Source organism: Scyliorhinus canicula, chromosome 13 (assembly GCF_902713615.1).
Source record: "Scyliorhinus canicula chromosome 13, sScyCan1.1, whole genome shotgun sequence".
Taxonomy (NCBI): Eukaryota; Metazoa; Chordata; class Chondrichthyes; order Carcharhiniformes; family Scyliorhinidae; genus Scyliorhinus; species Scyliorhinus canicula.
In genome coordinates this window covers 11,226,110-11,253,926 of record NC_052158.1, presented here as the reverse complement: position 1 = coordinate 11,253,926, position 27,817 = coordinate 11,226,110, and the positions used below count along the sequence as shown (strand labels likewise).

Genomic DNA, 27,817 nt, shown 5'->3' with positions numbered 1-27,817 from the left:
ACCTATACCACATGCACTACAGAAGTTCAAGAAAACAGATCACCACCATCTTCTCAACGACAATGAGGGATCGATAATAAATGGTGGCCTAACGAGCAGGAACCACATCCCTACGAATTAATTTTTTTAAATCCTTGGCTGTCATGGTTTTCAGCGGTGAGTCTCGCATTGACTTTCAGTAGGAGGGGAGGGGAGGGGAGGTGGGAGACCAGCTGCTGCTGTGATACTCGCTGTCTTCGATTTGGCCTCAGGCATTGAGTAAGTACCGTTATCCAGCTGCCCGGCCTGCAGAGTATTTCCATCATTCTCTGTTTATATTAATCTCCAGTTGGTTTGTTTTTTTGTAATCGTAATAAAGCTGACAGTTTGGTTTACTTAAAACCATCCTTGTGTGATTACATAACACTGACCAACCATTTGTTGACTGTGATAATCAGTGAGTTGACTGTGACTCACTGAGAACCCAAAGGCCATTGACAAACTGACCAATTATGTAGCAGCAGCAAAATAGACATCCAGTGTTCCCACACTCAACATAAGGAGAAGACTCATTGGTTATGCAAACTGGCGACATTTGATGTATTTAATAAAATCTTGATCTTCCATTGGATGCTGATGTATGAACTGTCAAGCCCCACCCAGAGGAATTGTCTACAAAACGGTCTAACCACTGGTCTCAAAGGGACAACTGGAAACCACACCGGAGGTGAGGAGGGATATGTTCCCTCTGTTTCCTGCGCAATACTTATACTGCAAACAATATCATCAAAACAGAAAACTTCATCATCATCACAATGCTGTTTCTATGATCTTGCTTCTCGCCAGTTGGTTTTCTCATTGCCGATATTAAACCAGTGACTATTCCTCAACAATATTCCACTGGTTCCTAAGCATTTGGGGCCACACTGGGGGGGGGGGGGGGGGGGGGGGGGGGGATGAAGGCAGCATTTAAATGCAAGGTTGTTTAAAATATCTTTGTAAATGATTTCTCTGTGAGCAGGAAGCAATTGAATTTTTCTTCCTGCTGCTCGCCGTTCTGCTTCCCACATTATGAATCCTGTGGTCAGCAACATTGCATTACAGCTCAACCCTCAGAATGGATTTTGTCTCTGACTAAACACATAGAGCAAGCAATGGTTCACTGTCTACCTGATTAATGGGGGGTCATGTGAAAAATCAAACTTGCTCAATCTAAACTGCCATGTCAACCTCCTTTTATAAGTTTAAGGATCTCCATACTTTATTGTAGAGCCTGCAACCATGTCAACCGTATGCATCTTAATCTTCTCTCTACTATTTTGAATCGTTAATACTTCAATACGATCAGCACACTCCCCTCCCCCCTCCTTTATCCAGTGCAGAGTTGTAGCTCCTTTTCTCAATTAAGGTGACTATTCGACCGAACACAATGTTAGCCTGTTAACACATTTTCTCTAATTTTTACATGTCTCCCTGATAATACAATGGTCAAAATGTTACCCAGAACTCCAGGCATGACCAGCCAAGTTTCCTCTCCAAATTTTGTTTCACATCCTGACATTGGTGCTCAATTCCTCTGGTTATACAGATCTCTTTATTGCTTCACTGCTTATTGCTTCAGACACTTACACATTGTGCAATCATCAGCGCACATGCCCACCCTGACCTTTTGATGGAAGTAATGTAATTGATGTAGGAGCTGAAGATGCTTGGGTCCAGATCTCTACTCCGAGGACCGTCTGCAATGGTACCCTGGAACTGAAATGATTGCTTTCCAAATACGACAACCATCTTCCATTGTGATATGTGTGATTCAAACCAGCGGATAGGTTTCCCATTTATTCCCGTTTTGCTGTGGCTCCTTGATACCATCCTCAGTCAAATACTTCATGTCAAACCCAGACACCTACACCTGATTTGATAAAGAAAAATTCAGGTGTGTTCAATAAATTAACATTTCATAATTTTAATTTCATAATTTCATAACATTAATAAGCTTCAAATTCCTAGGTGTGCACATCACCGATAATCTGTCCGGATCAACCCACGTTGATGCTATGACCAAGGAAGCGCAACTGTACCTATATTTCCTCAGGAAACTAAGGAAAATCAGCATGTCCACATGTCCGCAATAAATTAATAACTTAATAACAATACAAAAAAGAAGAAAATAGCAAACACACCATCGCAAAAACAAACCCCCTTAACAAACCCCGAACCCCCCCCCCCAGGGGTTGCTGCTGAGATTGACCACCCTCTGCCAGAAAATCGAGAAAGGGCTGCCACCGCCGGAAGAACCCTTGTACCGACCCCCTCAGGGCAAACTTAACCTTCTCTAGCCTGATGAACCCGGCCATGTCATTGATCTAGCCCTCCAGGCTCGGGGGCTTCACATCCCTCCACTGTAAGAGAATCCTACGCCGAGCTACTAGAGACGCAAAGGCCAGGGCACTGGCCTCACTCGCCTCCTGCACTCCCGACTCCGACGCCACCCCAAAGGTCGCGAGCCTCCAGCCCGGCTCCACACTGGACCTGACCACCTTGGAGAAAGTCCCCGCCACCCCCTTCCAAAACACCTCCAATGCCGGACATGCCCAGAACATGTGGGTGTGGTTCGCCGGGCCTCCCAAATACCCCCCACACCTGTCCTCTCCCCCAAAGAACCGGCACAGCCTGGCCCCAGTCATGTGCGCCCTATGCAGCACCTTCAGCTGAATTAAGCTGAGCCTTGTGCAAGAAGAGGATGAGTTCACCGTCTCCAGGGCATCCGCCCACGTCCCATCGTCGATCTCTTCCCCCCAGCTCTTCCTCCCACTTCACTTTCAGCTCTTCCACCAAGGCCTCCTCCTCTTCCTGCATCATCTGATAAATTGCCGAGATCCTACCCTCACCGACCCACGTCCCCGAGAGCACCCTATCCTGCACCCCCCTAGGCGGCAGCAGCGGAAACTCCGCCACCTGCCGCTTAACAAACGCCCTAACCTGCATATACCTGAAAGCATTCCCAGGGTGGAGGCCCCACTTCCGCTCCAACTCCTCTACAGTCGCAAACTTCCCATCGAGGAAAAGGTCCCCCATCCGCCTGATGCCTGCCTTATGCCAACTCAAAAACCCGCCATCTATTCTCCCTGGTGCAAACCGGTGATTGCCCCATATCGGGGCCCACACTGAGGCCTTCAATTCCCCCCTATGCCGCCTCCACTACCCCCAAATTTTGAGGGGCTCGTAAAGTACCTTGCCGGGGGGAGTGGGAGCGGGGCCATCACCAATGCCTCCAAACTCGTACCCACACAGGACGCCACCTTCAAACTCTTCCATGCGGCACCCTCCCCCTCCATCACCCACCTGCGAATCATTGCCACGTTCGCAGCCCAGTAATACCCACACAAGTTGGGCAACGCCAAGATGCCTACCTCCCTTCCTCGCTCCAGGAATAGACTCCTCACTCTCGGGGTCTTCCGCATCCACACGAACCCCAGAATACTCTTATTAACCCTCTTTAAAAAAGCCTTCGGAATCAATATGGGGAGGCAAAGAAACAAAAACCTCGGGAGCACCGTCATCTTAACTGACTGGACCCTACCCGCAAAAGAGAGTGACAGCATGTTCCACCCCCTGAACTCCTCCTCCATCTGTTCCACAAGCCTTGAAAAGTTTAGCCTGTGCAGGGCCCCCCAGCTCCTAGCTATCTGGACCCCAAGATATCTAAAGCGCCTCGCCGCCCTCTTCAACAGGAGCTCTCCTATCTCCCTCTCCTGATCCCCCAGGTGCAGCACAAACAGCTCACTCTTCCCCACATTGAGCTTGTAGCCCGAAAAATCCCCAAGTATCTTCAACTCTGGCATCCCCCCCCCCCCCGCCCCCCCAGCCAGATCCGCGATTTACAACAGTAAATCATCTGCGTACAGCGACAATCGGTGCTCATCCCCACCACACAATCCCCCTCCAGTTCTTCAAATCCCTCAGCGCCATGGCCAAGGGCTCAATCGCTAACGCGGGAAAGCCGAAAGTCCTCTGACCTCCTCCCATTCGTCACCACACTCGCTACCGGGGAACTATACAGCAACCTCACCCAGCTGATGAATCCCTCACCAAACTCAAACCTCCTCAGCACTTCCCACAGGTAGCTCCACTCCACCCTGTCAAAAGCTTTCTCCGCATCCATCGATGCTACTATTTCCACCTCCCCAGCCGACCCTATCATCATAACAGTGAGAAGCCGCCGTACACTGACCGGAAACCCATCAGGTCCCAGTGCTTTCCCTGTCTGCATGCTCCCCAGCGCCTCCACCAGCTCCTCCAACTCGATTGGGGCCCCCCAGACCCGCTTATCCTCTACTCTTGGGAACTCCAGCTTATCCAGAAAGCGGTCCATCCCACCCATTTCCCTAGGGGGCACCGCCCGGTACAGCCGCTCGTAAAAGGATCTGAACACCACATTAATGTCCCTGCCACTCCGCACCAAGTTCCCTCCTGCATCTGTAACTCCCCCTATCTCTCTCGCTGCCTCCCGCTTCCGGAGTTGGTGGGCCAGCATCCAACTTGCCTTCTCCCCATACTCATATACCGCCCTCTGCGCCCTCCTCCACTGCGCCTCAGCCTTCCGGGTGGTCAGTATATCAAACTCCGCTTGGAGACTGCAACGCTTCCTCAAAAGCCCCTCCTCCGGGACATCCGCATACCTCCTGTCCACCCTTACCATTTCTTCCACCAGCCTCTCCCTCTCAACCCTCTCCCCCTCTCCATGTGCGCCTGAATGGATATCAGCTCCCCTCTACCCACTGCCTTGAGCGCTTCCCAAACTACCCCAACTTGCACCTCCCCATTATCGTTGGCTTCCAAATACCCCTACGGACCCGCCCACATACTTCCTCCTCTGCCAGAAGTCCCACATCTAACCTCCACAGCGGGCGCTGATCCTTCCCCTCCCCCAGCTCCAGGTCCACCGAATGCGGAGCATGTCTATCGCCGAATACCCTGCCCCCACCACTCTCGGGATTAGCGCCCTGCTGAGAACAAAAAAGTCAATCCGGGAATAAGCCTTGTGGACATGGGAGAAAAAGGAGAACTCCCTCCCCCACCCCAGCTTCAAAAACCTCCAAGGGTCTACCACTCCCATCTGATCCATGAACCCGCTCAGCACCGAGGCCGCCGCCGGCCTCTTACCCGTCCTAGACTTCGAACGATCCAGAGCCAATTTTCATAGATGCACCATAGAAAGCAACCTATCTAACTGCATCACAGCCTGGTACGGCAACTGCCTGGTCCAAGACCGTAAGACACTACAGAGAGTCGTGACACGGCCTAGTCCAACACGCAAACCCACCTCCCATCCACTGACTCGCTCCGACTCTGTTTACACCTTTGGTGACTTGGGAAAGTGGGCAGCATAATCAAAGATATCCAGCAGAGGGCAGCAGAGCAGAGCTACTGATCAGCTGTTCTGGGGAAATTTGCATACGTGCAGTGCGGTCAGCCTAAGTTGAAGGTGAATCTGCGAAGGGGACCCGAGGAGTTTGAGTGAAGGCAATCATCCAGCAGAGGGCAGCAGAGCAGAGCTACTGATCAGCTGTTCTGGGGAAATTTGCATACGTGCAGTGCGGTCAGCCTAAGTTGAAGGTGAATCTGCGAAGGGGACCCGAGGAGTTTGAGTGAAGGCAATCATCCAGCAGAGGGCAGCAGAGCAGAGCTACTGATCAGCTGTTCTGGGGAAATTTGCATACGTGCAGTGCGGTCAGCCTAAGTTGAAGGTGAATCTGCGAAGGGGACCCGAGGAGTTTGAGTGAAGGCAATCATCCAGCAGAGGGCAGCAGAGCAGAGCTACTGATCAGCTGTTCTGGGGAAATTTGCATACGTGCAGTGCGGTCAGCCTAAGTTGAAGGTGAATCTGCGAAGGGGACCCGAGGAGTTTGAGTGAAGGCAATCATCCAGCAGAGGGCAGCAGAGCAGAGCTACTGATCAGCTGTTCTGGGGAAATTTGCATACGTGCAGTGCGGTCAGCCTAAGTTGAAGGTGGTTTGTGGAGAGGCTGTTGGCAAGTGACAGTTAAACCCGAAACACTTCGTGAGTGTTTCCCACCCTACCTCCTCCTCTAACCAACCCCCCCACCCCACGGTGGTTGGGAAGCGGGAGCAGGGGCCTGTCGTGAAGGTGAGTGAGTGCCTTTAAATTTGCTTACCTTTGAGCGGGAGCAGGGTTTGAGGTAATATCAGGTAAGCTCTTCCTTTCTTTTTCTTTTTCTTGTTATTTTTTAAATCTAGAGGTGATGTCAGGGAAGGCAGTACAATGCTCCTCCTGCAGAATGTTTGAGGTGAGGGACGCCGTCAGTGTCCCTGCTGATTTCATCTGTGGGAAGTGCACCCAACTCCAGCTCCTCAAAAACCGTGTTAGGGACCTGGAGCTTGAGCTGGATGAACTTCGGATCATTCGGGAGGCAGAGGGGGTCATAGATAGGAGCTTCAGGGAAATAGTTACACCAAAGACTGGAGATAGATGGGTAACTGTAAGAGGGACTGGGAAGAATCAGTCAGTGCAGGGACCCCCTGCGGTCGTTCCCCTGAGTAACAAGTATACCGTTTTGGATACTTGTGGGGGGGGACGACTTACCAGGGGTAAGCCATGGGGTACGGGCCTCTGGCACGGAGTCTGTCCCTGTTGCTCAGAAGGGAAGGGGGGAAAGGAGTAGAACATTAGTAATTGGGGACTCAATAGTCAGGGGCACAGATAGGAGATTTTGTGGGAGCGAGAGAGACTCACGTTTGGTATGTTGCCTCCCAGGTGCAAGGGTACGTGATGTCTCGGATCGTGTTTTCCGGGTCCTTAAGGGGGAGGGGGAGCAGCCCCAAGTCGTAGTCCACATTGGCACTAACGACATAGGTAGGAAAGGGGACAAGGATGTCAGGCAGGCCTTTAAGGAGCTAGGATGGAAGCTCAGAGCGAGAACAAACAGAGTTGTTATCTCTGGGTTGTTGCCCGTGCCACGTGATAGTGAGATGAGGAATAGGGAGAGAGAGCAATTAAACACGTGGCTACAGGGATGGTGCAGGCGGGAGGGATTCAGATTTCTGGATAACTGGGGCTCTTTCTGGGGAAGGTGGGACCTCTATAGACAGGATGGTCTACATCTGAACCTGAGGGGCACCAATATCCTGGGGGGGAGATTTGTTAGTGCTCTTTGGGGGGGTTTAAACTAATTCAGCAGGGGCATGGGAACCTGGATTGTAGTTTTAGGGTACGGGAGATTGAGAGTATAGAGGTCAGGAGCACAGATTTGACTTCGCAGGAGGGTGCCAGTGTTCAGGTAGGTGGTTTGAAGTGTGTCTACTTCAATGCCAGGAGTATACGAAATAAGGTAGGGGAACTGGCAGCATGGGTTGATACCTGGGACTTCGATGTTGTGGCCATTTCAGAGACATGGATAGAGCAGGGACAGGAATGGTTGTTGCAGGTTCCGGGGTTTAGGTGTTTTAGTAAGTTCAGAGAAGGGGGCAAAAGAGGGGGAGGTGTGGCGCTGCTAGTCAAGGACAGTATTACGGTGGCGGAAAGGATGCTAGATGGGGACTCTTCTTCTGAGGTAGTATGGGCTGAGGTTAGAAACAGGAAAGGAGAGGTCACCCTGTTGGGAGTTTTCTATAGGCCACCTAATAGTTCTAGGGATGTAGAGGAAAGGATGGCGAAGATGATTCTGGAAAAGAGCGAAAGTAACAGGGTAGTTGTTATGGGAGACTTTAACTTTCCAAATATTGACTGGAAAAGATATAGTTCGAGTACATTAGATGGGTCGTTCTTTGTACAATGTGTGCAGGAGGGTTTCCTGACACAATATGTTGACAGGCCAACAAGAGGCGAGGCCACATTGGATTTGGTTTTGGGTAATGAACCAGGCCAGGTGTTAGATCTGGAGGTAGGTGAGCACTTTGGAAACAGTGACCACAATTCGGTGACCTTTACGTTAGTGATGGAAAGGGATAAGTATACCCCGCAGGGCAAGAGTTATAGCTGGGGGAAGGGCAATTATGATGCCATTAGACATGACTTAGGATGTGTTGGTTGGAGAAGTAGGCTGCAAGGGTTGGGCACACTGGATATGTGGAGCTTGTTCAAGGAACAGCTATTGCATGTTCTTGATAAGTACGTACCAGTCAGGCAGGGAGGAAGGGGTCGAGCGAGGGAACCGTGGTTTACCAAAGAAGTGGAATCTCTTGTTAAGAGGAAGAAGGAGGCCTATGTGAAGATGAGGCGTGAAGTTTCAGTTGGGGCGCTTGATATTTACAAGGAAGCGAGGAAGGATCTAAAGAGAGAGCTGAGACGAGCAAGGAGGGGACATGAGAAGTCTTTGGCAGGTAGGATCAAGGAAAACCCAAAAGCTTTCTATAGGTATGTCAGGAATAAAAGAATGACTAGGGTAAGAGTAGGGCCAGTCAAGGACAGTGGTGGGAAGTTGTGTGTGGAGGCTGAGGAGATAAGCGAGATACTAAATGAATACTTTTCGTCAGTATTTACTCAAGAAAAAGATAATATTGTGGAGGAGAATGCTGAGACCCAGGCTATTAGAATAGATGGCATTGAGGTGCGTAGGGAAGAAGTGTTGGCAATTCTGGACAAGGTGAAAATAGATAAGTCCCCGGGGCCGGATGGGATTTATCCTAGGATTCTCTGGGAAGCCAGGGAAGAGATTGCTGAGCCTTTGGCTTTGATTTTTAGGTCATCATTGGCTACAGGAATAGTGCCAGAGGACTGGAGGATAGCAAATGTGGTCCCTTTGTTCAAGAAGGGGAGTAGAGATAACCCCGGTAACTATAGGCCGGTGAGCCTAACGTCTGTGGTGGGTAAAGTCTTGGAGAGGATTATAAAAGATACGATTTATAATCATCTAGATAGGAATAATATGATTAGGGACAGTCAGCATGGTTTTGTGAAGGGTAGGTCATGCCTCACAAACCTTATCGAGTTCTTTGAGAAGGTGACTGAACAGGTAGACGAGGGTAGAGCAGTTGATGTGGTGTATATGGATTTCAGTAAAGCGTTTGATAAGGTTCCCCACGGTCGTCTATTGCAGAAAATACGGAGGCTGGGGATTGAGGGTGATTTAGAGATGTGGATCAGAAATTGGCTAGTTGAAAGAAGACAGAGAGTGGTAGTTGATGGGAAATGTTCAGAATGGAGTTCAGTTACGAGTGGCGTACCACAAGGATCTGTTCTGGGGCCGTTGCTGTTTGTCATTTTTATAAATGACCTAGAGGAGGGCGCAGAAGGATGGGTGAGTAAATTTGCAGACGACACTAAAGTCGGTGGAGTTGTAGACAGTGCGGAAGGATGTTGCAGGTTACAGAGGGACATAGATAAGCTGCAGAGCTGGGCTGAGAGGTGGCAAATGGAGTTTAATGTGGAGAAGTGTGAGGTGATTCACTTTGGAAAGAATAACAGAAATGCGGAATATTTGGCTAATGGTAAAATTCTTGGTAGTGTGGATGAGCAGAGGGATCTCGGTGTCCATGTACATAGATCCCTGAAAGTTGCCACCCAGGTTGATAGGGTTGTGAAGAAGGCCTATGGTGTGTTGGCCTTTATTGGTAGAGGGATTGAGTTCCGGAGCCATGAGGTCATGTTGCAGTTGTACAAAACTCTAGTACGGCCGCATTTGGAGTATTGCGTACAGTTCTGGTCGCCTCATTATAGGAAGGACGTGGAAGCTTTGGAACGGGTGCAGAGGAGATTTACCAGGATGTTGCCTGGTATGGAGGGAAAATCTTATGAGGAAAGGCTGATGGACTTGAGGTTGTTTTCGTTAGAGAGAAGAAGGTTAAGAGGTGACTTAATAGAGGCATACAAAATGATCAGAGGGTTAGATAGGGTGGACAGCGAGAGCCTTCTCCCGCGGATGGAGGTGGCTAGCACGAGGGGACATAGCCTTAAATTGAGGGGTAATAGATATAGGACAGAGGTCAGAGGTGGGTTTTTTACGCAAAGAGTGGTGAGGCCGTGGAATGCCCTACCTGCAACAGTAGTGAACATGCCAACATTGAGGGCATTTAAAAATTTATTGGATAAGCATATGGATGATAAGGGCATAGTGTAGGTTAGATGGCCTTTAGATTTTTTCCATGTCGGTGCAACATCGAGGGCCGAAGGGCCTGTACTGCGCTGTATCGTTCTATGTTCTATGTTCTATGACTCCCACCCGGGTTGTTCTCTCTTCCAACCACTTCCATCAGGCAGGAGATACAAAAGTCTGATAACACAGACTAACAGATTCAAAAACAGCTTCCCTACTGTTTCCAGACTCCTGAATGACCCTCTTATATGTATTTACATTGTGTATTTATCCTATGTCCTATGTTTATCATGAATGAAACGATCGGCCTGGACTGTCCGCAGAACAATACTTTTCACTTGGTACACGTGACAATAAATCTAAATTAAAAAAACAATAATTTTTGCAACACTTTCACCCTACTGTCAAAGGGGAATAAATAAATCTAGCGAACATAATACTATGTTTTATACATGTATAATATTGTTGATAATGTGTGAACTCTTCTCCAAGCTCCTCTCCAATCAATGGCGGATGTTAATGCCCAGAATGCTCCACATTCAGGAATAAGGTCAATCTGGACAGAATTGCAGAGACGCGATTGCGCAGTGTGGCTCCGGGTAGGGCGGAGTCTCAGCAATGCAGCGTGCGGCTATCAGGATCCGATTCTGATACACTGGGGCCGGGGCACGGGTGGTGAGGGCCTCGGGGCCACAGCATTCCAGCCGCTCCCGAGCATGCGCACTGTCAGCTCAGGGAATGAGCGCCTTGGATAGAGCGGTTTCTACCGTGCAGGGCATTGTGGGAGTTCAGGTCGCCATTCTTCGTCTGGTTAGCTCGTTGCTAAAAGGTTAGCGAGCGGGAACGTTAACTGTGCGAAGTCTGTACGAGTCTGCGTGGGTTTCCTCCAGCAGCTCCGGTTTCCTCCCACGGTACAAAAATGTGCAGGTTAGGTGGATTGACCATGCTAAATTGCCCTTGGTGCCCAAAAAGGTTAAGTCTGGGTTACAGGGACACGTGGGCTTGAATTGGGTGCTCTTTGTTAGGGCCGGTAGAGATTCGATGGGCCAATTGCCCTCCTTCTTCACTGTAAATTCTAAAATTCTGTTGTGTGCCATTCAATAACGTCCTATTTGCGACTGTCATAAAATGTAAATTGTGGGAGGTAATGGCTAGATTAGATTGCTCGAGCTGACCACCTCCACACAATACTGAGCAAGAATATTGAGTAAATTGGAGGATAATTTGTAGGAGTACAGTACTCTGCAATAGTATTCTCTGACACGCTCCACACTACATGTATGTGAAGTTGGAGACTGGCTGGGCTCAACAGCACCCCTCCCCCCCCCCCCCCCCCATGAAGGTTAGACACACCCTTTCTGAAAGATAAGACATTTTGTGAATGGATATCATAAGCCATAGGCGGGTGCGTTACCAACAACCAGAATGGGGAGGTCTCAGCCTCCACGTTTGGGAGCTGTTGAAGGATGTGATAAGGGGGGCAATTTTGCTTATAAAACGTGCAGAAATAAGAAAGAGAGGTTGGCTAGGCAACGACTGGCGGACTCCATCCTGGAAGTGGGCTGGCGGTACTCCATGACTCCGGCTACTGCTGCAGAGGAAGGAACTACAAATGAATTTGACCTGAACGCCGCGGGGAAAGCAGTGCACCAGCTCCGCCAGACATGGGGGACCTTTTACAAACATGGAGACAAAGCCTTCTTTGGCTCACCAGCTGAGGAAGTAGGCAGCCATGAGGGAAATAGTGCAGATTAGGGATGACAACAGCAGCCTCGTCATCATGCCAGAAAAGATCAACGAGGCCTTCGAGACCTTCTGCTGGGGATTGTACACCTCTGAGCCCCCCCAAGGGGGACTTGGGAATGAAGCAGTTCCTTGAGTGATTGTACATGCCGGTCATGGGGAAAGAGGCAGGACCTGGAAGCACCATTAGAACTGGGAGAAGTCATGGAGAGAGGAAGGCGCCGGAACCACATGGATTCTCTGTGGATATCTAAAAAAAAATTACAACAGCACTGCACTTGTGGGAGATGTTCGCAGATGCGCTGGTAAGGAGCTCCCTTCCACCAACACTTGCACAAGCCTCAATATTGTTGATTCCCAAAAAAGAAAAAGACCCGACTGGATGTGGGTCCTACAGGCCCATGCCGCTACTCAATGTATATGCAAAAACGCTGAATAAGCAGCTAAAACGTTGCATGCCAGAGGTGGTCCTGGAAGACCAGACGGCTTTGTGAAGGGCAACCGTCTAACATCAAACATCAAGTGCCTGCTGAATGTGATAATGACCCCATCTGGGGAGTGACCACCAGAAATGATCATCTCCCTGGACTCAGAAAATGCCTTTGACAGAATCGAGTGGAAGTAATGCATTTGAGGGTCTAAAACAGGTGGGAAATATACAGTAAATGGCAGTATCCCAAAGAGTATTGATAGGTGGGGCGGCACGTGGTGGAGTGGTTAGCACTGGGGCTGCGCCGCTGAGGACCCGGGTTCGAATACTGGCCCTGGGTCACTGTCCGTGTGGAGTTTGCATTTTCTTCCCATGTCTGCGTGGGTTTTACCTCCACAGCGCAAAGATATGCAGGTTAGGGATGATTGGCCATGCTAAATTGCCCCTTGATTGGAAAAAAGTAATTGGTTACTCCAAATTAAAAATATATATATATTGGTAGGCACAGGGATCTGGGTGTACTGAAAGTGACAATGCAGGTGGCGAAGGTAGTCAAGAAGGCATACAGCATGCTTAGCTTTATCGGCTGTGGCATTGAGTATAAAAATTGGCAAGTCATGCTGCAGCTGTATAGAACCTTAGTTGGGCCACAATTGGAATATAGTGTTCAATTCTGGTTGCCACATGAACAGAAGGATGTGGGGGCTTTGCAGAGGCTGCAGAAGAGCTTTACCAGGATGTTGTGTGGTATGGAGGGCATTAGCTATGAGGAGAGATCGGATGAACTCGGTTTGTTCTCACTAGAACGACAGAGGTTGACCTGATAGGACTCCATAAAATTATGTGGGGCATGGACAGAATGGATAGTCAGAATATTTTTCCCAGGATGGAAGAGTCAATTACTAATGGAAAAATAGGTTTACTGTGCGAGGGGCAAAGTTCAGAGGAGATGTGCGAGGGGAGTCTTTTTCCACAGAATGTAATGGGTGCCTGGAACTTGCTGTCAGAGGAGGTGATAGAAGCAGGTGTGATAGTGACATTCAAGACTTGTCTCGACAAATACATGGATAGAATGGGAATAGAGGGATATGGACTCTGGAAGTGCAGAAGGTTTTAGGTTATTGGGGCAGCGTGGTCGGCACAGGCTTGGAGGCCAAAGGTGCTGTTCCTGTGTTGTAGGTTTCTTTGCTGTTTGCTCTACCTCATAACAGTTGTGGAATGGTTTGGGTTCGTGCCTGGGTTCACCTCCTGGGTGAAACTACTGTACAGCGATCCCATGGCAAGCGTACAGACTAACATCACCAGCTCTAAATACTTCCAGCTGCACAGAGGCACAAGACAGGGATGCATGTTGTCCCTGCTGCTGTTTGCTCTGGCAATTAAGCCACTGGCAATCACCCTCAGAATGATGAAGCAGTGGAGAGGTACCAGAGGGGAGGCAGAGAGCATAGAGTCTTACTCCATGTGGATGACGTGCTCCTCTCCATCTCAAAATGGCAGGCCAGCATGGAAGGGATCATGAAGCTCAAAAGCGTTCAGAGCATTCTTGAGCTATTAACTCAACCTGAGCGAAAGTGAAATCTTCCCAGTGAACCTGCAGGAAGGAGGGGCCGAGCTGGAGGGACTACCATTCAAACAAGCCCAAACCAAATTCCACTACCTGGAGATCCAAATAGCCTAAGATTGGAAATAGATCCACAAATGGAACACGAGGAGTCTGGTGGAGAAAGTCAAAAGGAATCTGAAAAGGTGTGGCACACACCCACTGTCCCTGGCAGAGAGAGTGGAGATGATCAAAATGACTGTTTTGCCCAAGTTCCTCTTCTTGTTCAGATTCCTCTCAATCTACATTGTGAGGGCCTTCTTCAACATGTTAGACAAACTAATCATGGTGTTTGTCGGTGTGTCGGGGAGGGGGGTGTTGGGGGGGGGGGGGGGGGGGGGGAAGAAAGGAGAAGAAACGTTGAAGGCCTGGCCCTCCCAAACCTTCACTTCTACCACTGGGCGGCCACAGCAGAAAATGAGGGAATGGGTGAAGGAACCTGAAGTGAAATAAGTGAAGATGGAGGAGAGTTCCTGCATAGGGACATCCCTCCGAGCCCTAATCGCAACTATTTTTATCCCCCCTCCCAACCAATTACTCAAGAAGCTCAGTTGTGGTAGCCATGCTCCAAACGTGGTATCAGATGAGACAGAACTTCAGCCCAGCGAAGATGTCGACCATGGCCCCCATCAGTCACAACCACAGGTTTACTCCCGCAACAATGGATGTCACCTTCAAAAGGTAGAGTCAGGACGAGGGTTAGGAACATGAACGTGAATGACAGAGTAGTGATGCTGGAGGAACTCAGAGAGAGATTCCAACTGCTAAAGGGCTATGAGCTAAGACACATACAGGTCAAAAGCCTCCTCCATAAGGAAACAATGATGTACCTGCAGATGCAAGGACAATTGCTGGACATGAGCGACTCATGGAGAGGGAACTGTGGGAAATGTACCGGTGAATGTTGGAGGAGATACCCTCCCCTCTGGATGAGAGGAGGAAAAAATGGGAGGAAGAACTAGGCATAGAGTAGGGCGAGGATTCTGGATCAAAGCACTGCACAGGGCGAGTTCCACCTCCACATCGTTGGGCTGAGCCTAATGCAGCCAAAAGTGGTTCACACAAAGAGCACCTAACCAGAATCTGAATAAAACAAAGAAAAGCACAGCACAGGAACAGGTCCTTCGGCCCTCCAAGCCTGCGCCGACCATGCTGCCCGTCTGAACTAAAATCTTCTGCACTTCCGGGGTCCGTATCCCTCTATTCCCATCCTATTCATGTATTTGTCAAGATGCCCCCTAAACGTCACAATCATCCCTGCTTCCACCATCTCCTCTGGCAGTGAGTTCCAGGCACCCACTACCCTCTGTATAAAAAAAACTTACCTCGTACATCTCCTCTAAATCTTGCCCCTTGCACCTTAAACCTATACCCCCTAGTAATTGACCCCTCTACCCTGGGAAAAAAGTCTCTGACATTCCACTCTGTCTATGCCCCTCATAATTTTGTGGACCTTTTATCAGGTCGCCGCTCAACTCCTTTGTTCAAGTGAGAACAAACTAAGTTTATTCAACCTCTCCTCATAGCTAATGCCCTCCATACCAGGCAACATCCTGGTAAATCTCTTCTGCACCCTCTCTAAAAACTCCACATCCTTCTGGTAGTGTGGCGACCAGAATTGAACACTATACTCCAAGTGTGGCCTAACTAAGGTTCTATACAGCTGCAAATGAATGAGTAGGTTCTTTCTGGAGGTGGAGGCAAATGCAAACGGGGCCAGGGTGGCCCAACCAATGACACTCATGTTCTGGGCCTGCCCCAGATTTGTCAGTATCTGGATTACCTTCTTTGAGGCAATGTCCAAGGTTTTTGGGGTGAGGGTGGAGCCATGTCCAAAAGTGGCGGTCCTCATGGTTTCAGAGCAGCCAGAACTCCTTATGGAGAGGAGGGCCGATGCCCTCACCTTTGCCTCCCTGATCGCCCGCCGAAGAATTCAGCTCATCTGCCGATTGGCTGCGATATCCAAAGCTGCAGACTAGCTGTCCGACCTGGCGGCATTTCTCAGGCTGGAGAAAATACCATTTGCCATCAGGGCGGGGGGGGGGGGGGTGGTTCGAAAGAGTGTTTCTACAGGACATGGAAGCCACGCACCTACTTGTTCCAAGAGTTGTTCGTAGCCGGCAGCCTGTGGAGTATGGGGCAGAGAGGAGGGGGAGTGACACAGAAGAGTCACAGAACATAGAGGAAAAGGAAAGCGGAGAGAGGGAAGAGGGTGGAGGGGGGGGGGGGGGGGGGGGGCGGCGGCACACAAAAAGATGCCACAGGGGATGGGCCCAAGAACATCCTGAAAACCAAAATAAACAATAAAAACGGACCTGTAAATACACGATCGGGCCACGCAGGGGAGTAAAACAGAGCGAGAATAATTAAAGTGCGTCTGCGTTGCTTCTATTGTCTAGTTCAATAACATCTCAATAAGAAAGCACAACAGTGCCTATACTTCCTCAGGAAATTCGGTATGTCCACTTTGACTCTTACCCATTTTTACAGATGCACCATAGAAAGCATCCTACCTGGCTGCATCACAGCCTAGTATGGCAACTGCTCAGCCCAATAACCTTGAACACAGTCCAGTGCATCACACAAACCTGTCTCCCATCCATTGACTCTATCTACACCTCGCTGCCTGGAGAAAGTGGGCAGCCTATTCAAAGACCCCTCCCACCTGGCTTACTCACTCTTCCAACTTCTTCCATCGGGCAGGAGATACAAAAGCCTGAAAACACACACTAACATTCAAAAACAGCTTCTTCCCCACTGTTACCAGAATCCTAAACGACCCTTTTATGGACTGATGGACTGATCTGATGTCTTCACACATCTTCACCTGATGCCTGTGTATGTATTTACATTGTGTGATTTATGTTTGTCCTAGTGTGTATTTTCTTTTCATGTACGGAATGAAGTGTTTCAGCTGCACACAGAACAATACTTTTCACTGTACCTCGGTACACGTGACAATAAACCAAACCAATCCAATCCCACTGTCAGCAGTAGAGGAGTTGCACTAATTCTCTCAAACACTGTGATCTATCGCCATCTTCCGCCTGTGGAGCAACATTACAGGCAGGAAGATGACCGGCTTCCTGCAGTTCACAGCTCATTCTACCCAGTAAGTTCCTCTCTATAATTTTTTTTCTGCCCTCCTTTTAACCAAGCCTGGACATTGCTGATCATTCTCGACATTAGATCCCGCAGTGTCTGCATTCTCCTTCCCATATGGCCCATGCCAGGGGCTTATTACGGGACAGGGTTTGGAGAACACCAAAGTATATTATGAAGTTCACCTGACCCACAACTTTTAATAGATTTTAGTTATGGGGAGCACAAGGGCCCTCTTTACAGGTGTGATGCAACAGAGATCTAAAAGTATTTTAAATCAAAAATAATGTTTATTCTATGAATCCAATTAACATTTTATAAACCCACAGTAAACATCTTACCAACTACCAACACTGATAACCCCTCAAAAAGATACAGTACTCTATAGATAACCCTTAATAACTTTCCAAACAATATCCATAAGTCAAAATACCCTTTTTAACATGTAGGTTTGCATTCCTTGCAGAAACAGGTGTTACTTTGAAATCATCAAGTGATCTGGAGACATTCTTTAGATTGCAGAGAGATGAATACACACATTTGCTTGGTTTGAATGCAGCTCTCTAACTGAAAGCGAAACTAAACACGGAGCCAAAAACAGCACCCAGCTCAAAGCGAAAGAAAAAAGCAGAGGAGAGCTCAGCTCCACCCACACAATGACATCACTGCAGCCATTTGATAAAGCACACTTTTCTTAAAGGGACAGTCACATGACAGGCTTAACTTAACCATTGTCTGTCTGAGGAGACATTGAATTTCAAGTGTCTTTTTTGAATCCTCTGGAGGTCAGCACAGACTGGTCCACATCTGGATGGTACTGGTTGAATGCACAGGAAAAGTCCAGAGAAGAGTTACTATGTAGAGAGTATGAGGATCTAGGAAGTGAATTCAAAAGAAGAACGTAATGGTAATATGTGGATTTGTTTTGTTAGCCACTTTAGGAGTGCTTCCTTTGCAGAGCTTTTGTGCATGAAAAGACAAGTGAGTTCCAGCTCGTGTGTTACTGGCATCAGTGCAGGGTAAAAGTGGCGACTGTATGGTTGGGATGGATTTCAGCTGAATTGTGCTGGGACCAGTTTTCTAGCGAGCCGTATAACTAGGGAGGTTGGGAGGGTTTTAAACTAAATAGTGGGTGGAAGACATCACATGGGGAAGATTGTGTAAATTAAAAGGAAATTACTCAAGGTAATGATAATCAGTTTAGGAGGAAAGGACAGTCATTGCAGAGTGAGCCAGAAGATAGGACTATAGTTTGTAAAAAAAAAAACAGATAAAACAAACGGAATTAAGCTATCTGTATCTGAATGGATGCAACATCCACAAGAAAACACCTTAAATAGAAATGCACATGTATGACCTGATAACTATCACAAAGATGTACCTGTAAGGAAACCAAAGCTGTGACTTGAATATCCAAAGGTACGTGATTTTCAAAGAGGACAGGAAGTTGAGAAAAGGTGGTGGATAACCAAGAAATAGTAAGGGGCAGGAAACATTGGTGGAAGATTGTTTTATAGGCTATCTAACAGCAATAGTAACATAAATCAGGAAATTATAAATGCATGTCAACGAGGTAATACAGTAGTCACATTGGATTTAAATCTGTATAGTGACTGGGGAAAGCGTAATTTGTATTAACGTGGCAGAGTAATCGTTGAAATGCATGCGAGATGGTTTTCTGGAGCAGCATTTTGAGGAAACAACTCGGTATACACTACTTTAGATCTACTATCCTGCAATGAAAAATGCTACTTAATTTGTAAAGGAGTCTTTTGGAAAGAGTGACCATATTATGATAGAATTATGCATTAAGTTTGAAAGCAACTCACTTCAATTATAAACTATGGTCTTAAATCTAAGCAAATGAAACCATGAAGGAATGAAATAGAACTTGGCGAGAGTGAGTTGGGAAACTTAGACACGACAGTAAAACATAGAACATACAGTGCAGATGGAGGCCATTCAGCCCATCGAATCTGCACCGACCCACTTAAGCCCTCACTTCCACCCTAACCCATAACCCAATAACCCCTCCTAAACTTTTTGGACGCGAAGGGCAATTTAGCATAGCCAATCCACCTAACCTGCACGTCTTTGGACTGTGGGAGGAAACTGGAGGAAACCCACGCAGACATGGGAAGAACATGCAGACTCCAGCGGGGAATCGAACCTGGGACCCTGGCACTGTGAAGCCACAGTACTATCCACTTGTGCTACCGTGTTGCCCAATATAATAATCGTTTATTGTCACAAGTAGGCTTCAATTAAGTTACTGTGAAAAATCCCTAGTCGCCACATTCAGGGAGGCCAGTACGGGAAATGAACCTGCGCTGCTGGCCTTGTTCTGCATTACAAGTCAGCTGTTTAGCCCACTGTGCTAAACCAGCCCCCTGGTTTAGGCAATAGTGAACATTCAAATGTTCAATAGTGAACATTCAAACTATACATAGTTTGCAACAAAAATACATTTCTTTAATTCACAAGAACTCAGCAAGGAAAGTGTTGCAACTATGGCCACTAGAATAAATCAGGATTGAATTAAATCAAAAGAGGAAGAAAAGTTGCAAAAAAAATGGTAAACATGAGGATTGGGGTCATTTTAGAATTCTGCAAAGGAGGACGAAGGGAAGTGTTTTGAAAGGTACATTAGAAAGATAATAAACTAACAGAAAACATTAACGTTTCTAGCGCTATGTAAAAATAAAAGTATTAGCACAAACAAATGTTGGTCCATTACAAGCGGAGTCAGGAGAATGTATAATGGGAATAAGGACGCAGCGGAAAATAAACTAAATACTGTGTGTCTGTCATCATGCCGAAAAATACTAAAGTTGCCAGAAATAATAGAGAATCAAGGGACTAGTGCGAACGACAAACTGCAAGATATTGTAGCCACCTAAGATGGACACTGGGCTACCAAAATGGAGAACTGCTAAGGCTGCAGGGAGAAAACAGTTTTCGCCAGGACAAGCAGTTTGCAAAAGGCTAATTAGCATTCTGCACGTATCGAAACCAGTTTATGGCCAGGTGCAAGATCTCAACCAAAGGTGTAAATGGCAACAACGCTTTGCATAGTAATGAGGTGATCCAGATCTGGGCCCACACAATAGAAACATTTGGGTTTGAATGGATACTTTGAGTGGACGCCCAGACGAAACGGCACCAGAAGTATCCATCACAAAAGACCCTAGAGACCGCCCCACCCATCGAGAAGAAACCCTCAGATTGGGGGATTTGTAAGATATCGATTGGGAAATGACCCAATCGATACATGGCAGGTAAAGGTCCGAAGAGGCACGGACATTGGGGGACCTATAAAAGGTAGACCCCGCACATGGTTCTGTCTGTTTTTGTGCTCCGGCTTGGACTGCTGTTTTGACTCCGACTCCAGCCTCCAGATCCTGTCTTTCATCACCGGCCGTTGAGCACCAGCCATCGTTCAGTAAGTGCCAAAACGACGCTCGCTACGTGAACCCGGCATCGCTTATACTCTATCCGACTATTAGTGAACAGAAGGTGCAGTCCAGAAAGGAACAAAGGCCTTGTCCCCTGACCTTGCTGGTTCCTACTTAGATAAGTATTTAGTCGTTTAATAGTAGAAATAAGTATTAGTCTTTAGCGTATGCATGCGTATTTATTATATTTGTATAATAAATATCAATCGTTTGAACTTACTAATCGGTGTATAGTTTTATTACTTTGAACCTGACCTTGATATACTGGTGAGGTGTCTAAATACGGCACCTGGCGATTCCGAGCTGAAATTACATACACAGAGCTGTAGTAGTGTTAAGCACACGGCCTTTAAACGGAGGCGTGTTAATACACTCCAATAAATGCGTAATACACTCAAGTAAAACGTGCAACAATATTAACGTTAGTAACCAAATATTACTAAGAAATTAATGGGACATAAAGTAAATAAAGTCCCTGGACATGATGATGTACATCCCAAAGTGTTGAAAGAGGTGGCTGCAGAGAAAACAAATGTATTGGTGGTCAACTTCTAAAACTGTATAGACTCTGGAATAGTTGTTTCAGATCAGGACGTGGAAAATGTACCTCCACTGTTTAAGAAAGGGGAGAGAAAGTAGAGGGAATTGTAGACCTGGAACCTAACATCCAGAGTAAGGAAAATGCTAGAATCTTTTATAAAGGATGTGTTGATGGGACACAAAAAATAATAGCAGGATTTGGCCCAAGTCAGTATGAATCTATGAACTAAACTGTTTGGAGCTTTTGGAGATGTAATTCACAGAATAGAGAAAGGACGAAACAGGTGGATATGACTCTGTAGTTTCAGAAAGTTTTTTTTAATAAGATCCCACACAAGAGGTTTTGTAAACAAAATTCGAGGAAGCAGATTGGGGGAACTTAAAGGCATGGATTGAGAACTGGTTAACTGACAGAAAAGAGAGAGTGTTTGAATGAACAGATTACTTTCAGGGTAGCAGGCTGTGACTCGTGGGTTATGGCAAACATAAGTGCTTGGGACCTCAGCGATTCACAATCTCAATAAATTGGATATGGTAGCTAAATGTAATATTTTTTCCGATGACACAATACTAGATAGGAATATGAATTGTCAGGAGATGCTTCTGAGAGACTGGAGAGGCTAAGTGAGCAGACAAAATGTGGCAGAAGGAATCCAATGTGGAGAAATATAAGGATATCAACTTTGGTTGGAGAAACAGAAATATAAAGTATTCCTTGAATGGTGAGAGGCTGGGAAGTGTTGAACTTTAAAGGGACCCTGGGTGCCGGGGCTCATGAGCCACTGAAAGCTAACATGCCGGTACATCAAGATATTAGCAAGGTAAGTGGTATGTTGGTCCTTATTACAAGAGGATTTGAGGTCAGGATAGATCTGTCTCACTATAGTTATATAGAATCTTGGAGACGACATCCTAGAAAGAGTGCACTAAGGTTCACCAAATAAATGTCTAGGAGGTCAGAATCAAACTTGTGATTCTGACGCTGTGAGGCAGCAGTGCTAACCACTGTGCAACCGTGCTACCAGTGCAGGATGGTTGTTTCCCCTGTTGGAGGTGGGTGGGGTGGAGGGGTTGGCGAGGGGGATCTAGAACCAGAATATGGGCCAGGTTAGTTTGGACTGAGAGGAGGAGGAATTTCGTCACTCAGAGGGTGATGAATCTTTGGAATTCTCTGCCTCAGAGGCTCTGGAGGCACTGAGTATGTTCAAGACAGATCAATAGATTTCTATATGTATAAACATCAATGAATGGGGGATAGTGCAAGAAAATTGTTGTTAAAGTAGATTAGTCATGGCGGAGCGGGCTGGAACGGCTGAATGGCCTATTCCTATTTTATTGAGTTGTGTGGCCTCTCCACTGACCATGTTGATTTGTAATCAATTTTTTTATAAACCTGTAATCTCCACAACTTTCTAAAAATCGATGCAGCATCTGTGTACATCATGATATCTCTCTGAGCTCTGATAAATTTCGATTTTTAAAAAAAATGTCTTTACTTAAGTTTACCACAGTTTCTGCAACACTTGTCATTAGTTTGTTCCACTGCACAGATTAATGAAACAAATATCACCAACAATACATTGTCTCTCGCTTGTATTCACTTAGGTGACATTTAAACCACTGAATGGCACACAAAAGATTGCAGCTGGCAGGAAGAAGGCAGACGGTGTGAAATTATGGGATGGATCGGTTCGTAGCTCCACAAATTTTCAGCTGTCCAGAATTTTTTCCATCGAAATTCCATCCTGGATTAAAGATTGGAAAGATTTTCTCACAGAACGTGTGGGTAAAAGAGAAGAGGTGGGACATGTTGTCCAAATTATAAAAGGATACCTGTCCACCCTCATAGTCCAGATAAACCCCAACCTTCCGGGGATTCACACTTGGAGTGAGGCGGAGATATGATGGGGAGCTCAGAGCAAAATAGCCCCTTCTGGAGATAAGCCCCACAACCCAGTATCCAATTTCAGGTCTCGGTTCCATTTCCCCCTTCCTCTCAGCAGACTCACGAACCACACCGACACCCCACTCAATTTTGTTCCCCACCTCCACCTCCCAGTAATGTCTTCCTGACGTGAAACCTTCCGATCCCTGGACAAAGGCCCAAGAATCAAACCTCTCCGGATTGTCACGGTGCAGCTGCCGCTTGTTCCTATGCATCACACTGGTCCGGTCCTCAGATAGGATGAGCTGTGGATGGGCTGTGTTCGGATCCAGAGTTGGAGAGGCTGATGCTGAGGACAAGTTAAAATAACAGTCGGTGATATGGTTTCTTGATGAGATTTATTCAGACACTTTCCTTTTCAAAATCCACTACAGGCACTGGTTTGTTTTCATAGGAGCTGCTGCCACTGGACTCAGCACTGCAGGCTTGACCTCCACCCCCCCCCCCCCCCCCCACACATTCCGCACACGCAAAACGTGCCCAGATTCAACAGCGTCCACAGGGAATCACCGGATTTCCTGTCTCTCACATCCCCCACCATGGATCACCGAGTGCATTCCCAAAGTCCAAAACCAAATATTGTACTGAATCCCAACACTGTGATTGGAGATGGGGAACTGAGAAACAAGCTCATGGAATGAGCAATAGCCTGGCTGGGTTATTGTCCGCACGGACAATGGGGTCACTCAAATATCAAGCTCGTTCACTTACAACTGTCTTTTCACACTCCCTTTTCTTGGTTTCAGACTATCGCTGCTGTGTTACAGACCCTATGACCAGGTTACAATGATGGATTATTATGTTCTCCAACCTGGTTACGATCTTAAATACTTCATTACCATAATTCCAAGCATTTGTTTATTGGGTGCAAGAAATGCTAATCTGATTTAGGTACCCCCTACCCACATTGAGAATAATAAAGGAAAATGAAGAAAAAAGTTTTTACCAGGTTTAATGAAGTCAATCATTTCTCTCCACGCTGTGCACAGTAAAGGGCCTTTGAACTTTCCGATAGGTAAGACGGCAGCTTTAATTGTCAGCTTTTGACTGTTGTCACAAATACTGTAGGTTTTCAACAGATGATGATATAACTTGAACATAATCACTTTTCAGAATGTTTATTAAATTGTGCATAATTTCAGTTTTAAAAAAAACCTACCTCGTTTTACGACTAGCCTGGTCCTGAAAAAGATCAAACAGGAGGATGATATAACAAACTGCAGAAGGATATTAGAAATAATGAGACATGTGGTAAATGAAACTTAGCATGGATAAATGTGAAATGAGCCAATATTAGAAAGAGACCCAGGTATAGAGAACACAGAGATTATACATGTTTTTGGCAAAAAATGAAATATTTGCAACAATGAATCAAATTGGACTCAAAACATTAATTCTGGTTCCTTCTCGACAGATGCTGCCAGACCTGCTGAGTATTAACAATGCCTGCTTTTATTTCAGGTTTTCTACGTCCCAAGTGCTTTGCTTCAATATCTTCAACGGTTTATTTTTGGCTGCAATGTATTAACTGGCATGATGAGAGAGGCAATATCCAGAATAATTTACAAAGAGGAGTTGCATTAACATTTGAAAATTAAACAAATATACAGCTGTGAGGGAAGAGAAAGGCTCTAACTCCCTCATAGGAACAGGACAGTTGTCCTCAGGGGCAGCACGGTAGCACAGTGGGTAGCACTGTTGCTTCACAGCTCTACGGTCCCAGGTTCAATTCCCGGCTTGGGTCACTGTCTGTGTGGAGTCTGCACGTTCTCCCCGTGTCTGCGTGGGTTTCTTCCGGGTGCTCCGGTTTCCTCCCATAGTCCAAAGCTGTGCAGGTTAGGTGCATTAGCTATGCTAAATTCCCCTTAGTGTCCAAAAAGGGTCGGTGGGATTAGTGGGTTACTTAAGTGAGGTGCTATTTCCAAGGGTCGGTGTAGGCTCGAGGGGCTGAATGGCCTCCTTCTGCACTGTACATTCTGATTCTTCCACATTGTAGCATTTTTAATTTATTTTCATTGATTTATGTGCCAGATACTGAAGATAGAGAACAATCTGATTCACGGCCACAGTAAATCTCACCCTCACTGAACTGCACACACAAAATCCGCAAAAACACGCATGCAACAGAGAATTGGAAAATTCATTGCAATGTGACCTCCGGAAAATGTTAAACTCGTAAAACACAAAGTTATAAACCAGTATCAGGATCACAGCAATTCATTCCTGGAGTTCTGTAGACACTGACAACGGATTCATTGTGACTAACAGCCTCGCCCGTAATAGACAAAATATAGGTTTTCATCCGTTTTGCATCTTTCAACAAAAGTTGTGTTTATTTCACAATTATTTTGTGACTGTGAAGTTTCACTGAACTGACCTGCAATATATTCACTCACCTTCAGAAATATCAGCTCGTCTTTTTGCTCCATCTGTTTCTGCAACTTTGAGAGTTTCTCCTCAATAGAATTTAAATTCTCCTGAATCTCCCGAAGGTTTTTCTCCATTGATTCTAGAATCTTCTCCTCTTCTTCCCTGAGATCTCTGAGTAAACGCTGCTCTTTCTCAGTGAGAATCTGGTGCATTTTACTGAACTCGGATGTGATGTGGGTCTGCAGACTGCTCGACTGTTTCTACCAAATGAAATGTGAAACATAATTAATGCCCCACGATAAAGGGAACAAAACTAACTGATCCCAGAAAATCAGCACAGGGAGACCTTACCCTAACTTCAGAAATCTTCCGTGTCTGTTTCAGTTCAATTTCTAGAAATGTCATTTTATTCTCTGTGAGAGAATCTAAAGAAGATTTCAGCTGATCCTGAAATAAAAAGGTAAAAATCGCGAAATGAAAGTGCTGGTCGATGAAGGGGAGGAATTAGTGGGGCAGTGGTATAGTTGTTGGCCTTATAACTCATGGACGCAGGCAAATATTCTGGGGACAAAGGTGCAAATCCCACCAAGGCATCTGGTGGAATTTAAATCTAATTAACCTGGAATTGAAAAGCCAGTCTCAGTAATCATGACCATCAAACAACTGTCAATTGTCGTAGAGATCCATTTGCCTTTCAGGAAAGAAATCTTCCATCCTTACCTGGTCTGGCCTACAAGTGACTCCAGATCCACAGCAATGTGGTGGACATTGAAATGCCTTTGAAATAAAACAACAGAGGAGCTGAATCTGGCCATTCAACTCCATCGAGTCTTCTTCGCCATTCAATCATGGCTGATATGTTTCTCATCCCCATTCTCCTGCATCCTTCTCATAACCCCTGATCCCTTATTAATAATGATGTGGAGATGCCGGCGTTGGACTGGGGTGTGCACAGTAAGAATACACCAGGTTAAAGTCCAACATGTTTGTTTCAAATCACTAGCTTTCAGAGCACTAGGTGAATGTTGAGGAAGGAGCTGTACCTTATTAATAAAGAATGATTTGGAAAGGCACACAGTTCAAAGACGATGAAAGAATACATTTCCAAAACCTATCAGGTAATCAAATATTTTACCTTGTAGATTTCAACGGCTTCTTTAATCGGCATGAAGTCGTGAGATTTGTGTTGCCGCGAATCTCTGCAAGTGTAACAGAGCAATTTCTTGTCAGTTTCACAAAACAGCTTCAGTTCTTCCTGATGTTCCTCACAGCGAAGTTTACTTTCCTTCTCTTCCGGATTCAACTTTAATTTTCGTGCTTTCTCGGCTAGATTCGCTAAGGCCCGATTTATCCTGAGGTTTCTTTCCGGAAACTCCTCTCTACATTCCGGGCAGGAGTTTATCTCCTTTTCCCAACACTGGGAGATACAGGAGCGGCAGAAATTGTGTCCACAATCCAGTAAAACAGGATCCGTGAAGAAATCATGACAAATGGAACAAATTGTCTCCTCCGTCCAGCTTTCGCCCAGCTGCCTGGAGGCCATGTTCACAGTCAGCACTTCCTGATTCAACTCGTTTCAGCTTTACTGTTTCTGTTGCTGCCGAACTCTCAGTTCCGGGATTCCCCGATCACGCGCCCTGCAATGCTGCACATCTCCCGCCAAAGGCAGTACCCTCCGCTCTCTAACTGCTCCTAGTCTCAGCATCCTGGAGATAAACCGATGGGGCTTATATCTAATATTAACATAATTAATCTTTTCTTCATGAGAACGGCAAAGGGGGGAGGGGAAGAGAAGGAGTTGATAGTAAAGAATGATTTTAATAGGCTCCTTGGCGGGGGATTGAAGGTCCATCAATTGGAGAGAGGAGACAGGAAGTGGGAGGAGGGCCCAGATTCCGTTGTCATTCGCCCAGGACAGAACTCACTGCTGACTATAAACTCTCCGGTGTAACACCGTGTAAGGTCTCGCTGCAATTAGATTAATATATTAGCATAAGAAATAGGACAGTAGGAATGGACCACCCATCGAGGTTTCTCCGCCATTCAATAAAATCATGGCAGAATTCCTACTTCCACTCTCTTTCCCAACAGCTCCTCATATCCTTGGATTCCCCGATCCAGCAACAAGTCTGCACTCCGCAACGGAGCATCCTTAACCCTGTGGCGTCGGGAATTCTAAAGGTTCACGTCCAGACTGTGCACTTACCTTCTGTCCAGCCAGCGGAAACTGCCTCTCAGTGTCTGCCATGTCAAGTACCTTCAAAATGTTACATTATTCAACAATATTCCCGCACATTCTTCTACATTCTAGACCATATTGATTCAGCCTCTCATCACAAGATGTCCGGGAACCAATCCAGTGAAGGTTCAGGGAATGCTCGCCAAGGTAAGGATGCGTACAAAAGACGAGCTGTGGCCTTGTTAATGCCTAACGCAGTTGAAGCAAGTCCACCTCGACCTTATTGCTCCCCGTCCTTTGTATCAAAGGTCCACTCGGTTTCCTGATTGCTCGCTCTATCTGCATGCTGACATTGTGTTTCTTTTGGAAGTACACCCAGGTTTCTCTTGTAATTAACATTCTTAACGTTTTTAAATC

The 27,817-nt window shown here is 46.6% G+C and overlaps 1 protein-coding gene across 2 annotated transcripts; it reads right to left on the bottom strand.

Moving 5' to 3' along the window:
• Positions 1-22,382: 22,382 nt before the first annotated feature.
• LOC119975731 (zinc-binding protein A33-like) lies at positions 22,383-26,795 on the bottom strand. Of its 2 annotated transcripts, XM_038815557.1 has the most exons (6): positions 26,357-26,795; positions 25,573-25,668; positions 25,248-25,481; positions 24,011-24,033; positions 23,798-23,913; positions 22,383-23,140 (listed from the first exon to the last, which is right to left on the bottom strand). In XM_038815557.1, the coding sequence occupies exons 1-6, from the start codon at positions 26,762-26,764 to the stop codon at positions 22,581-22,583; spliced, it is 1,437 nt and encodes a 478-aa protein (XP_038671485.1). In that variant the 5' UTR covers positions 26,765-26,795; the 3' UTR covers positions 22,383-22,580. The 2 variants fall into 2 exon arrangements, with proteins under 2 accessions (XP_038671485.1, XP_038671486.1); XM_038815558.1 differs by lacking the exon at positions 25,573-25,668.
• Between the last annotated feature and the right edge of the window lie 1,022 nt (positions 26,796-27,817).